Raw genomic sequence first — 15,008 nt, 5'->3', positions numbered from 1 at the left:
TCCCTGCCCTTCATGAATACAATACCTGTGTCCTCAGGCACTGTGTTGGATTTTTTTATGTGTCAATTTGTAAAAACTGATTCTTCATTTCCCACCTGAGATGCCCAGGTTTGGATGGGCAAATTTCAACTATACTGCCTAACCATCTAGGTATATATGCCAGGTCTGGGTGGATTTCAATAGAACACCCTATATTCCTATCGGATTACAGATTATCTGTACATTAGTGCGTGTATGACAAATGAGGAACCAAATGTATGGATAACTGTTAATTTTATTGTAGTACTTCTGTATAGAATTACTTAGTGAATCAGCCAATGATTAGTAATGCAGAGCCACTAGTTGGACATATTTTTACAACAAGAAACTGTTGCTACTGCTCGTAATAAAAGCAACAACAAATTTGTTCTGTGCATTTTATGCCAAATTTTAAATATGCTCTATACTGTGCACAGGTTGCCACTGTGGGTATTTATCTGTGAACAATTTATACAGCTCTTGTTCCGCTTTGTTTTTTAGAGTGGCTGTTGTTGTTTGCAGTGGAAACCTCCCTCTGCCATTATTTCGCCACTGCATAGACAAAGCCTTGGTCCTGGATCACCGAGTCTGCAAGTTCTCTGTCGTGCTTTCAGACTTCCCGGGGGAAGTCACAAAGCTCCTTGAGATTCTTGGTCGAGAAGAAGTCAGGTATTTATCATTAAACTTTTTTAGCATCATGATCTTGCACTCTCACATAAACAATGATATTTGTACTTAATAAACATCCAGTCTCCATCAAATAATTTTTTGTGGGAACAAAAACCTATTTCCTCAGTTAATATTTCTCCATGATTGGAAGGGAACTTGTTAATTGTGATGTACATTACATTACTTTTTTTTTTTTTTAAAGGTAGATTTTTATTGATTTTACAACATCACAAAACAATAAAATACAAAGCAGTGTTTGATATACTGACATTGGAATGGTGTCAAGTCGAGTTCAGGTAAATACAAGCAAGGATACTATTGCTAGGCATTGCAGCTGTCACTATATAGGTGACTGTGTTTAGTTTTGACAGATCAGTGACACTTAATCTAAGGTAATGAGTTATGTGTCCAAGTTATCTTGGTTGCACCAGTTTCCCCAGATCTTATAAAACTTGTCATATGCCACCATGTATAACTGTCTTCTCTCCAGCAAAGACAGACTTGTACAGTATTAAACGTTTCACCATCTGTATATCACCCATCAAGGCTGTACTGGATGGGCCGTGCCCTGACAGTGCCCGAGATGCGGAGCAGACTCTGCTAATTTCTTCCACATGATTTGGTCATGTCCCCATATCGCCAGGTTCTGGACAGCAGTGATTAACTATCTCTCAAATAACCTAGCCTTCCCTACTGTAACTGCTCCAAAAACCTGCCTGTTAGGTGTCTTAGATAGTATAATCCCTCACAATAGTTCCCGGCTACGCTACAGGATACTCTTGTTTTACGCAAAAAAAAACTGTTGCAATGCACTGGATGGGCCCTACTTTACCCACCATTACAGCCTGGAAGAATTTGGTGAACACCTTCGTTCCCCTATACAAATTCACATATGAGACAAGGGGTGCACCTGACAAATCTGACAGAGTTTGGGGTCCCTGGTGTGACTTAGAGGGCAACTGAACAGCTCCACACCCATGCATACCTTCTGACTCCTGGAGTCTCCCCATTTCTTTTGACATAACCCAACTTAGCTAGACCTATTGGTTGATTAATATAATGCATTGGAACCCCTGCCGGATCTATACCCTGTAAAGTTATACTCATCTCATAAAGCCTGTAATTACGATGTATATAGCAATGATATAATCTAACCTGGGAAAAAAAGTACTCCGTTCTATCCTTTTGTATTGTCAGATATGTTGTTTTATGTTGTTATGAAAATCAATAAAATACACCTTTCAAAAAAAAACAAAACTTGTCATATGCACCCCTTGTTTCATAGGTTAATGATTCTTACTATATTCTTTCTCTGGTAGACTCCTACTTTTATTTACCTGACTGAGAACTAGGGATGTGCTTGGCCAAACCAAATCTGAATCCTAAAAATCATGTGGCTTTTCACATAAACATGCACATGGTTATCTTTAACCCTTTAGTAGCCTAATTTGCATATGCATATTAGGATTCGGTTCTCCTTACTTAGGGGCTGATTTACTTACCCACGAACGGGTCGAATGGAGTCCGATTGCGTTTTTTTCGTAATGATCGGTATTTTGCGATTTTTTCGTATGTTTTGCGATTTTTTCGGATTCTTTACGAATTTTTCGTTACCAATACGATTTTTGCGTAAAAACGCGAGTTTTCCTATCCATTACGAAAGTTGCGTAAAAAGTTGCGCATTTTTCGTAGCGTTAAAACTTACGCGAAAAGTTGCGCATTTTTCGTAGCGTTAAGTTTTAACGCTACGAAAAATGCACAACTTTTCGCGTAAGTTTTAACGCTACGAAAAATGCGCAACTTTTTACGCAACTTTCATAATGGATACGAAAAACACGCGTTTTTACGCAAAAATCGTATTGGTAACGAAAAATTCGTACAGCATCCGAAAAAATCGCAAAACATACGAAAAAGTCGCAAAATGTTCGTTTTCAAGTCGGAACTTTTCCAATTCGGGTCGGATTCGTGGGTTAGTAAATCAGCCCCTTAGTGTATTTATTCTTTATTGATCCCTTCTGCCTCAAACTCTCCAGTACCATCCACAATGGAGTGAAAGCCAAGGATGACTCAAGCTGGTATGCCTATAAACTCATACACTAAGCAATGTCACCTGACATCCATCGGCAAACAGGGATTTCATCATCCCACAGGACATGCCTAAGATTTCATACAGTAAATAATTATTAACCCTTAATCCCCTACTAGCATCCAATAACAATCCATTTCTTTAAAATAATTCCCAGCAGCTATTCATATTTTGTTTCTGTTAGGCCCTCTTTTTGATGCTGGGGGCACTTTACATGATCACTATCATCTGAGCTGCTTAGGAATTGTCTCAAATAATCCAACAGTTGAATGCCCTGATACACAGCACTGATAACAGCTCTTTTTTTTATATTAAAGGACAACTATACTCCCGGGCGCTAAAAGCCCTCTTAACGATCACTGCCTAGACTCCCCTCACCTCTCCCTTATCGCATAGTTTTCAAGTTATATTGCTTTATTTTTTCTGTATACTCTGCTGCAATGCCATGAATTTTGGGCTACACTTTGTAAGACTGCTAATCAGTATTAATTATGTGTTTCAGGGTACTGGATATACAGAAAGAGAACATCTTCCTGAACACTGCCCTTTTCACAATAGAGGTAGGAAATATATTGACATTATTTATTATAATATACGAAAAAATCAGATATATAAACCGTTGGCATGCCAAAACCAAGAGGCAATAATGCTTGAAATGTTACTACATTACAGTCTAATGTATATAACTTTTTAATTATTATGATATAACATTTCATTTGTATGAGCATAGAAAGATGAACAACTGCTTTAGAGCTTGATACAATAATGTAAATTTTAGAAAATAAGTTAGTGTTGAAGTGAGGCAAGGAAAAGGAAAAATCCTTCATTATGTAAGAAATAAGACTGTGGCTTGGCAGTTTGTATGGACTGATGGAAAGATTTAGGGAGTGCTTTGCAGCTCTCACAGAATGATATGACAGAAGTTGAGTCTGTTCCCATGTTTTGTATGGAGGACACAGAATAACATCATTGGAAAGGAATGAGTTTCCATGACTATATATTTTCTTCTCTTATTTCAATAATCGTCACAAGCTGTTAAGTCCTATTAGCAGCAATTCAAGCTTTTAAATTCATGAAGCTTGGCATAGCTAAACAGCTAATGCAAGAAATATGTTCTTTTGTAATTGTATTTGGCTTTTCTTTGTAATATTCTTCACTTTGATCTTAGATGACATTCTTTATGCAGGCATAATGCACACTTTATACACCATATATATTTATCCTAAATGGGGTGTAGCATCAGCTGTAAAGTCTCCTTCCATATGGAAATCATTGAATCAGCTTTTTTTACTGGAATGTTGCAGACAGCAATGTTCATAACTTTTAAACCTAACATTTGCATGTGTTTCTGATCCTAGGTTTTAAGTGACCTTTCAATGGCAAATTAACCACTTGTTAAATATGGAAACTGCTTCCAAAACGGTACAAACAAAAGTTGACTGAGTTGACTGCCTGTTATACATAGCGAGTTCAGTGGAAAAATAAAACACTCCATTGGACTGTGCAACTTACCAGAGCCGAGTGTTGCTTGTTTAGCACTTACCCTAGGTCCCACACATTGTGAGGCCATGCAGAGCAGCAGTAGGTAGGAAACATAAAGCCATACCAAGAGATACAGGTGCCCATGGCCACCCAATGTCAACTATCTCCCCTCATCATCGTCTCCATACAACCCCCTAAACTTGCATGCATACATTGCATGTATATATGTACATACGTATGTACGTATGCCTTTATATTTATATAGTGCTAATTATTTTCTTAGATATGTTTAAAGGGGCTTTCTTCCTCTTTAAGCAGGGAGTTTGATAAACCCATGAATGTGATGATCTAATATAAATTATATGAAATATAAATATTAATGCAGACACAGTAAACAAATTAGTTTCACATATTTCCTGTGCAATAATAACAAATGCAGGAAAAAAAGAATTGGCTCATAAATCTGTAACCATGCAACTGCTTAGAAACTGGTCTTATGCCAAATCTCATTTTGGAACAATTTTTAACATATTAGTTTTATTATTCTTTCTACATTCCTGATTTTTTAAAGCATATTATAAATCAAATACACAGTTTCCCTTAATTAAAATGTGTTCTGCAACCAATCATTGCATCAGAGCAGCACACAAAGGCACCTTCATATACATTGAATGCTTAGTTACAGCATTTATGCTGCTCTTTGAACATCAGTTTTATATTAGGATTTTCTTATTTTCTGTTATATTCATAATGGTGCCAAAAGTGTGGCGCCATGGACTATATGCCATACATCTCTGCAGGTGACATGAGGAATGAACAGAGTTGTTAAGTTACACTTAAGCATGGCCTTTAGGCACCTATAGATGTCAGAAGAATACTCAGCAGGTACAGTAATTCCAGCTTCATTGCATGATCAAGCTTATACCAAAATGGAGCTACATGGCAAAAAATTGTAGTAATGGTTCTTCAGTCTCATAGTATCTCTAGGTTAGTATAATAATAATACCTGTGCATAAGGTATATCAATACTATAATCTTTGTTATTCAGCCTTAAATTTAACAGGTGGCAGCTGGCCAAATTAAAGACCTGGGACAGTGGACAAGGCACATTCTGTGCTCCCCTGCGGCGTCGTTCTCCTGCGCAAGAACAAACATACCCCATTTTTTCTTATGGGGCTGTACACATACTGCATTCCACCTGCATAAGGAAGAATGGGGGGCATCATCAGTACAAGCGCTTAGGCCAGGTTTTATCCTTCATAGCAAAAATAGCATTTGAGTTGCAACCTATTTGGGGTTGTCCACTATACACTAATATCTTCAGTTGCCCTTTAATATTAGTGACGGTTCACAATATTTGAGCTATGACCTATGATGTGGATTTGTGGAAACCTTTCACAGAATAGTAAACAATCATAATATTAAAATGTTATATTCTTCTTTGAGGGGATTGGAGCTTTCTTACTGAATTACTTTTAGCAAGCTACCAATAAAATATTTATTGTGGGGCATGCAGAACATCTGTGTAGCTGGTCACAATAGGAAATTGGGGTTCATGATAGAATTGTGCAGTAGCTCTGTGTTTTAAGGAAAATGTTCTCTTCTCTACGGTGAGAGCCTGCCCTTAAGTGTAAAAGTGTCCCAAATCCCGTACTGGGATGGCTGCCTTGGAAAATGAGTATGTTTATTAGAAAAGAACACAAAACATTAAAATAGAAAAAGACATAACCTGTGCTTAAGCCTAGATACAAACGACTTTTCAAAATAATAAATCAGATGGGTGGTGGACATTCTTGGTTCTAAGCCTTAAACATTTTCCTTTTCCCTTGGTTTCCACTGCAAAAATGGAATCTGATGTTGTAATTCACAAATAGTTCATATTACAGTAACCATAATAATTCTATCTATTGTATTCATTCCAGTGGAATAAAAGGGATAAATGCTTGGAATAAACTTCACACAGAAGGATTTATGTTAGTACCAAAAACAAATATATATATATATATGGCACTCTGCTTCAGCTTTTACCTCGGGTGCAAGGTAAATGATTTAAATATTAAAAAAAACACCAGCAACACCGAGTTATATATATACACAATTGATCTGTTTGGAATATAACTCTTTTTTTGGAGATATTTAATCATATAAATATGATGACATTACAAAATGTGAAAAACTCTGCTTTGAGCTTTGGTCTCAGTGTGTGCACACTTGTTGCCAGCATGCATGAGAAATTGCACTGCACGCAAAAACACAAGATACATGCTTAATATAAAAAATGCATGAGTAGCCAGAACTACATACTGGCCCTATAACAGTATCCCAGTGAGCAACAATACTACAACAACATTTTGTCTATGCCAAAAGAACTGGTTGGAAAAGAAGAGGAAAGTATATATATCTCTGGATGTAGCTATTATGCTTATGAATTTTTAAAGCCTAAATGTGCCTTAGATGTAATAGGAAAGAAAGTGTAGGTGTGGAAGGGAGACATTGTTCTACCAACTTAATTTAGAACTTTGTTTCAAAGGTCTTATGCTTTCCAGATGAGGAATATTTATCTGCCATGTCATCCTCTAAAAATTCTAACTAATCCCACAGACAAAACAAATACTCTCCAAAGAACAAATTATACTGTTCTATACAGTCAAGTGCAAAAATGATTTTTTAAACAATATGAAGACTTCATTTTTCTCTGTTTATTGGGTTCACGTTGTACACAAATGTACTGGGGCACTTTAAAAAAAAACATGAAATCCCCAGGGGTAGGCTGGGAAGGAGGGCTGGTCATTAGTCCCAAGGATATATTGTCTGCTTCCACATAGGAACAGAATTATTAGTCACTGAACAGTTAATGCAGGAGAAGAACACTGCCCTTGGGAAACTAGAGACTGTCCAGACTGGTAACAGAAGACCAGCCATGCTAATGTGGTACAGTATAAGAGAAGTCAATACTGCTCTCGGCTGGGTGGGGGTAGGGTTAGCCTGATTTTAACCTCCTAAGCCAATATTTGCCTGCCATGCCATGATATAACTACTGTAATTTCAAAATCTAAAGCTTTTTTTCTAAAACTTCACTCCCCATATGTTACTATAACTTACTATAACTTACTATAACTACTATAACTAGCATGCCTGGACCCTGGATTGTATGTTGGAGGATCCTGAGAGTTGTAGTCTTTTAGTCAAGTTCTGAGGGCTAACTGTTAAGAAGAAACAGTAATGTACAGTATTCTGACCATGTAGGTTTACTACATGGTCAGAATTTACATCTACATGTAGGTTTACTGCATTTATATGACTGAACTTAAACATTAAACACCCACACTTTTTCCCACACATGTGTTGGTAATGGAATGGAATTACCAACAGAGAAAGATGTACATGCTTAACACACATTAACGCTAATAACAATTCATCACAGTGTGTAGCCAGTGACCTAGCATCATTCTCTGAAATGTTACATCTCTGCAACATGCTTTTGTGTTTTTCCCAAGAGCAATAACAATGGGTAACAACATTTGGTTTTAATCTGATGTTCTGGTTTTGATCTTTGTTTTCAATAGAAGGATATTTTGCATGTAATGGAAAATTGTTTTATGATCCCAAATACAGAAAGGCAATGACTTAACTAAGACACATCCACATAATGAGCAAATAATACATTTACATTTTTTTAAATCCTATGAAAAAACCTTTTCACATTGTCCCCTGAATCATTTCCAATGTGCCAAATAAATCACTTCTTTATATATGATATATGATAACCAGTAAAAGGCTTGACGTTTACTGTATCTAATGGCGGCGAGACAAAGAAAAAGACAAAAAAGTTGCCAAGACCACTTTGAGCTTGTTGTACTTTTGAAAACAGATGGAGGTAACTTGGGGCTCAACTTAGCTGTGAGCAACTAGACAAACGTTGTCTGTAACCTGCAGTAAACACTGTGCCACCTTGGACCAGATGGCTTTCCTAGGCGCTGTTTCTCAGTGCAATGGGTAACCCTAGATTTCTGGGTTAAATTTTGACTATTTCCATGACAGGGATCAGCTGACAAAAAAAAAAAAACAATTTTATGTACGAGAACACAGAGTTTTTAAAAAAAAAAAAAAAAAAAACAATATATCCCGCCAGCAAACAAATTCAGCCTGTATAAATAATTGTTACAAAAAATGGAAAGTTAGTGCCACACTTTGGCCAAAATATGTATGCTCATGTCCTACACTGCTGATACACTAAAAGTCATTAATACCCCAGAAACAATATGCAGCAATGTGTACCTAAGCAGTTAAACCATGTTTTGTTATCCAGAATGCTTGGGACCAGGAAATGTGTCAGCAGTATATTAATAATAGGAAATAAATACATTAATATATCATAGCTGGGATCAAATACAAGGTAATGCTGTATTAATACAGAGAAAATGAAATCATTATTAAATATTTTAATTATTTGAGTCAAATAGAGTCTATGGGAGATGGCCTTCCCATAGGTTTCCCTTATATAAGTACATTGTTCTTCAGTCTAAAATGGAAATATGTAATAAGGTGCACAGAGAGTTTATTGATAGGGGAACCTGAAAACATGGCACTTCACTACTGCCTACGTTCCTAGCTTAAGAGGTGAAGGGATGTCTAGGGCACCTTGTCCTGTAAAAGGGGTTGTTCAATTTTATATTAACTTTTAATATGACATAGACATTGATATTCTGAGACAACTTGAAGTTGGTTTTCTTTGTTTATTTTTTGTGGTTTTTCAGTTATTTAGCTTTTTCTTTACCAGATCTTCAGTTTGGAATTTCGGCAGCTATCTGGTTTCTAGGGTCTTCTTTACCTTACCAACCAGGCAGTGAGAGACTGGAATATGAATAGAAGACCGGTGGTTTGCCGGGGTCAGTGACCACAATTTAAAAGCTGGAAAGATGTAGAAGACAAAGGCAAATAACTATAAAACAAAATAATAAAAACCAATTGCAAAGTTGTTAGGTATAGGACATTCTATAACATACTAAAAGTTTATGTAAAAGTACCTTTTTAAAGCCACACCTGTTTCTGTGTCTTTAATAAAGTGTCCGTGAGCATGCAAGGTGCTGTATCTTATATCTAAGAATAGTATTTACAACCTTAAATGAGATTCATTTTTTAGATTCAAACATGGTAAGCAGAAATTACAGAATGCTCTAATTACAGATAAAAAATAGTGCAGTATTGGACTTCAATATTACATCCCTATTTTTCAGGTAACCTGCCTAGTGGAAACCAGAGACAGAACACACACTATGCAGCTAAAGGACATGCTGACAGAAAAATACTCATCGCTAAAGTGGAATGACCAGTGAGCAGAGAACAATTAGAAGTTGGTGATGTGGACTTTTCGCCAGTGCATGAGTTTGCAGCCAATCTACTGAAATTTTCTACAATTACCTATGCTTGTGGCTTTAAGAGTCTTCTTTGTAAATCAACCAGACCTTAATTAGTTTTTGTTAAGTGAAGTCATATTCATCAGAACAACAAAATATTCCAATACAGATACAGCATCATATAATGGAAGGGAGTAAAGATATAAATATTGCTAAGAATTATATGATCTGTCCAGTGGTTTATCATGCTAAAGTAGAAATGTTGTTCATGTGATTAAAAAGTAAATGAATTGTGGATTGTTTGTTAGGTTTTCTTACAGGGTTATGAAATAAAAGGTACAAAGTTTTCTACAGGTCTAAACACCTACAGCAACCAATCAGCAAGTAGCATATATTTGCAAAGTTCTTATTGGTTGCTATGGGTTACTGCACCTGGGCAAACTTTGTGACTTTTATTACACAAGGGAAGCATTTTTAAGAACATAAACCTACTATGAAGCTTAAGTAGAATTCAATATAACAAGCCAACAAGCATGGGCTGGACCCATGGGTAGCCAGAGTAGACGGCTGCCTAGGGCGCATCTGCTGGAGCGTGGACAATTAGAAAAATGAAAATTGTTCGTTGGCCACTCCGCTGCAACTCCTATCTCCCTTGTCATCTGAAAAAAGCTAGCAGGAGCAGCCCGCAGAGAGTGGGATGGGGGTTGCAGATGCTACGAGGAGGTTTCCATCTGGTGGAAGGGGTGTTGCCACCACCACTGCAGTGGGGGGCAAGAAGGCCAGAGCTAGGACAAGAGGTAATTGCTCCTGGTCCAGCACTGATAAACATGCTCAGATGGGAAGTGTGATGTCTTGAGAAACACATTGAAGCTACAACACAATATATCTTGTCTCTTTACAAGACTTCTCTTTTAGCAAAATATACTGTATGTGCAAATCATAAAACCCGACAAAACCCAAGGTTGCCTTTTGTAACTTTATATTTGGCATTTAATCTGCTCATTTCTCTTCAAACTCATGATTAGTTTGTACATATCTTGCCACACACACCTCCCTATTTTTTCTAAAATTACAGTTTCAACAGGATCTTCTCTTTGACAACCTACTATGGTAAACAAACCACTTCTTTCACTAGGTTTTTCAACAGCAGTGGCCAAATGGAGAGTGCAAGAAATCACTTACTAATCTTACTAAAACAGTACAAGACCCAAATTGTCTTATTTTGTCAAGGTAACATAATGTCCTGACTTGGAACTCTTGATTCCAATGATGATGGCACATGGGATGTTTTCAAGACCAGAGCAAATGTGCACTACTGGGGATGGCAAACTTAGTAAGCAGTAATGTAAATAGCCTTTTAGAGACGCTTCTTGTTTCCGTAGTAGCCCGAAGTTGGCTTTCGTTTTCAACATTGCTGTCGATGGGAAGGAAACTAGGGACATTTTGCTGCCTGCGGTAGTTCAGATTAATGTGGGCAACGAAATGCTCTGTGTGCGATTGCCCAACTGGAAATGAGAACCAGCAGGAAATACTGTCTTTTAAGGTTCTCATTTAAGTTCATAAAGTCCAACACTCCTACATTATCAGTATTTCCTGCATTCCTTCTGCTACAAAGATATTGTCTGGCTTCAGGCCCAGAACTGATTTACACAAAAAGCAGAGGGAATAAGAAAAGGTCCAATTTTGGTTTTGATTAATCCAGAAAAACAACACAAAAAACCACAGAGCTCATGAACAAAATGCAGTATAACCACAGAGGTTTTATTTACAGGACTCCCAGAGCTAGTAAAATACAGGAGCATGAACCAAAAAAACAGTGCGTTTACAAACATACTGATGGTGATACTTAGTCAGGGGAAAGCTACATATTCATCTATGTGGGCATCTGCTGTCAATAATTCATTTCAAGTGGTGCAATTAGGAGTACCTGTAAGCACATCTGGTAAAAGGAAACCAGGCATTACTGCCTGACCAAAGGGATTCTGGGAACAAATTCCTTAAGGCTCCAAAAAAATCCTATTTACATGGGTTTTAAAGCAGAAGCCAGGATAATTCAGGATCAGATTCCTAACTACAGACCCATTTCGCCCTTCTTGGGGCTCATCAGTGTAGTGCAGGGTTTTCTGATCAGCTTAGGTAGAAAAAGGGTTGAGGAGACCGCCTCATACGTATGCAAATAGACCAAAGGGATTCTGGGAACAAATTCCTTAAGGCTCCTAAAAAAATCCCATTTACATGCCTGACCAAGGCAGAAATAAAATATAGGCCTCTATAGCACCATGGCGTATTGTACATTGAACTCAAGAAAGCACTCCAAAAAAAAAGTTTGCAAAGAAACTCTAAGATACTCAGATTTACTTCCTTGTGAGATCTTTGGCCTTTTGTGCTAACAGTGCAGTACCTCAGTGTAGTGTGTCTTCATTCACACTGGTACACTTGCCACAGCACACAGATGCACAAGCTCACACGTGTCAGAATACAATACTTCTGTAGGCAGTGCCAAACATCCCTACTGTACAGGAAGTCCCCAGGTAGTATGCCCTGCAGAAGGAAGGTAAGGCCATTGGTCCAGGTGCAGTGGACCTAATGGTTTAAAATTTAGTGGTTGAGCACAACTTTCCCTTTTTTTGCTATAGCTTATACAGGAGCAGTGGCCAGCTCCTTGTTGTAGCTCCCACCCTTCCCAGCTGCAGTCAGGTGATCCCAGTGGAGCCAATAAAAGGGCAACCACATGGGGGTTTTAACCTTGAAAGCAAGAAAGTTGCAGGTAAAACTTAGTCCCTTGGCTAAATGTATATTGAAGCAGTAGAATTCTTAATGAATCGCATAAGTCAGTGTAGGAACTGGTCAGAAGGGATGACTTTGACGCAGTTGGCCAGCTTGAAGTATATTGCAATATATGGACAAACAATCCCTGTTTTGCTTAAAGGGAAGGGCATTTCTTAGTAGCTTAATGCACCCAATGTCTTAATGTCCTATATATTGATAATGGGTGAGTGCAGAGGATCTCTTGTTGTTGTTTCTATGTATTTTGTAATCACAACCTCATTGCACCCCGCCTAATGGTTTAAAATTTAGTGGTTGAGCACAACTTTCCCTTTTTTTGCTCCAGGTGCAGTGTGGGCATTCCCTGTTTCATATAGTAGAGAAACATCATTTAAGCAGGTGTGGTAGTAGGGGATTTAATTCATACCCCACACATAGAATGGGCAGTACAGACGTTTCCATAATCATCCTTCACATATTATTACTGGCCTGCATTAGTTATCACTGCGTTATAGCTTTAGTTTTTCCAAACACCTGAGGTTAAAAGTAAGTTTAGTTCCCAGGGCAGTTGCTGGGACTGCTACTAAGGTTGCTGGTCCACTCACCTCACATGGCCTTTCAAACGGTTTATGAGGGGCAAGTATTTAATGCTGAAAGTACAGTTGCGCTGTAAACATTTAAAGCAGATTTTTTTCAATAGCATTGGTTCTTGTTTCATGTTCTAGACCTCTCACAAGCATGGGTTTTCTGATACAAGCTTGAGCTAGTGACTAATTATGAGGATTGTTATTATATGATGGGTAAGAGCTCCATCTAATGTCTGTTTATGAGTACTGTTTTTATTTGATAGAGCATTTTAGTTACCAGCCTCTTAAATGGGCCAGTTCGCTACACATGCACATTTACCTGATGAAGCAGATCTGTTTTACATACAAAACAAGCAGTAGGTAGTAAATATAGTCCTTTTTAAGTTCCATTGGGTAGTGTTTCTGGTTTTTAGCTTCTAAGTCTGATTTCACGAATCTGTACACGTGCATTGCTAAATGTAGCCAAAAGAGATTGCTGGGGCTGAAAAAAAGATGGCATTTTGGTACCCCACACCAGTGCATTTTTCATGACAGAGGAATGCCGCTACAGAATCACAAGGAAAGGTGGGTTGCTTGTGTCTAAGAACTCGGCACCCCCACCCCCGAGATGGCTTTAGGGTTAGGCTTTTCCTGAAAGTAGACACAATACATAAATTAGAATCCTGTACCTGTGCAATATTAAATTACACAGATTGCCACCTGGAGTGTCCCATATATTTTGAACTTGCATAAACAAACACCTAGCATAAACAAAATAAAAAAAACTTAAAAAATAAATGTAACCCTTTCTTGGCACACTCACTTATTTTTGGGCTGTATACAGGAGATTTTCGTTCTCTTTGAATTATAAAGATACTGTAGCGTGTTTCCATGAAATGGTTGGATGCCTTTCCTCTGGATCATTGGCTGTTAGGAATGCCCAACTTCCCATTTGGCTTTTTGTGTAAATAAATCCTGTGCGCACTAACAGGCTCAACATAATGCTTGATATAAGGGAATGACTATGCTGGCTTAGTTTTCAGGTCCCTCTCTGTACAGGTTATGTGACAACCTTTTGGGGTGGATGTGTTCCTGTTAATGCAATGAAGGAGTATTTCATTTATCCTCACATCCACAATGACAAGGCATCTTGCATGGGGACTACAGGAGCACTGTGGGGAGTAATAAAGTGCGGGCCAAGCATTTTAAATGTGATGCCCAACCTGTAGCCCTTCCTTTGTTTTTATAATGTAAAACGACTAGTAGGCTACTGGGAGTTGCGGTCCAACAACAGCTGAAGGTGATACCCAGAATCATACAATGCATCATCACAACTGCAATGCTATTCATGTTATACACATGTAATTGTGGTGCTGGTCATGCTGCGGGTTACAGGGTTTCTCCACAATTGTGCTCCTTTGGGTGCGTCACTCTTATCACATGCTATGGGTGCCCTGCAAGTATTAGACGGCTGACTCAGCAGGTTTGGCTTTGTGCTTTCAGAAGCCCATCATATGTATACCAATGCATTTGATATGTATTACAGAACAGCCACAGTGCCCTCCACATGCATCCCAGCCCCTGCCCAGAATGCATTACAGAAAAGACACAGTGCCCTATATATGGAGTTTTACAGTGGCCTCTGTTTCTGATATTCTCATACAGGTCCTTCTCAAAAAATTAGCATATTGTGATAAAGTTCATTATTTTCTATAATGTACTGATAAACATTAGACTTTCATATATTTTAGATTCATTACACACAACTGAAGTAGTTCAAGCCTTTTATTGTTTTAATATTGATGATTGTGGCATACAGCTCATGAAAACCCAAAATTCCTATCTCAAAAAATTAGCATATTTCATCCGACCAATAAAAGAAAAGTGTTTTTAATACAAAAAAAATCAACCTTCAAATAATTATGTTCAGTTATGCACTCAATACTTGGTCGGGAATCCTTTTGCAGAAATGACTGCTTCAATGCGGCGTGGCATGGAGACAATCAGCCTGTGGCACTGCTGAGGTGTTATGGAGGCCCAGGATGCTTCGATAGCAGCCTTAAG

General features: G+C 37.9%; 1 protein-coding gene across 4 annotated transcripts in view; it reads left to right on the top strand.

Annotated features, from left to right (window-relative positions):
• Window positions 1–9,907, top strand: part of LOC100497030 (threo-3-hydroxyaspartate ammonia-lyase-like) — a 33,042-nt gene extending 23,135 nt beyond the window's left edge. For all 4 annotated transcript variants that reach the window (XM_004915947.4, XM_004915945.4, XM_004915946.4 and 1 more), the window contains 3 exons: window positions 520–687; window positions 3,276–3,333; window positions 9,493–9,907. In XM_004915947.4, coding sequence (XP_004916004.1) covers window positions 520–687; window positions 3,276–3,333; window positions 9,493–9,591 — 325 coding nt within the window. In that variant the 3' untranslated portion in view covers window positions 9,592–9,907. The remainder of the gene's footprint in view (window positions 1–519; window positions 688–3,275; window positions 3,334–9,492) is intronic.
• Window positions 9,908–15,008: the final 5,101 nt, after the last annotated feature.

The sequence above is a fragment of the Xenopus tropicalis genome, chromosome 7 (assembly GCF_000004195.4).
Source record: "Xenopus tropicalis strain Nigerian chromosome 7, UCB_Xtro_10.0, whole genome shotgun sequence".
NCBI classification, from domain to species: domain Eukaryota; kingdom Metazoa; phylum Chordata; class Amphibia; order Anura; family Pipidae; genus Xenopus; species Xenopus tropicalis.
This window is presented reverse-complemented; position numbering and strand designations above follow the sequence as displayed.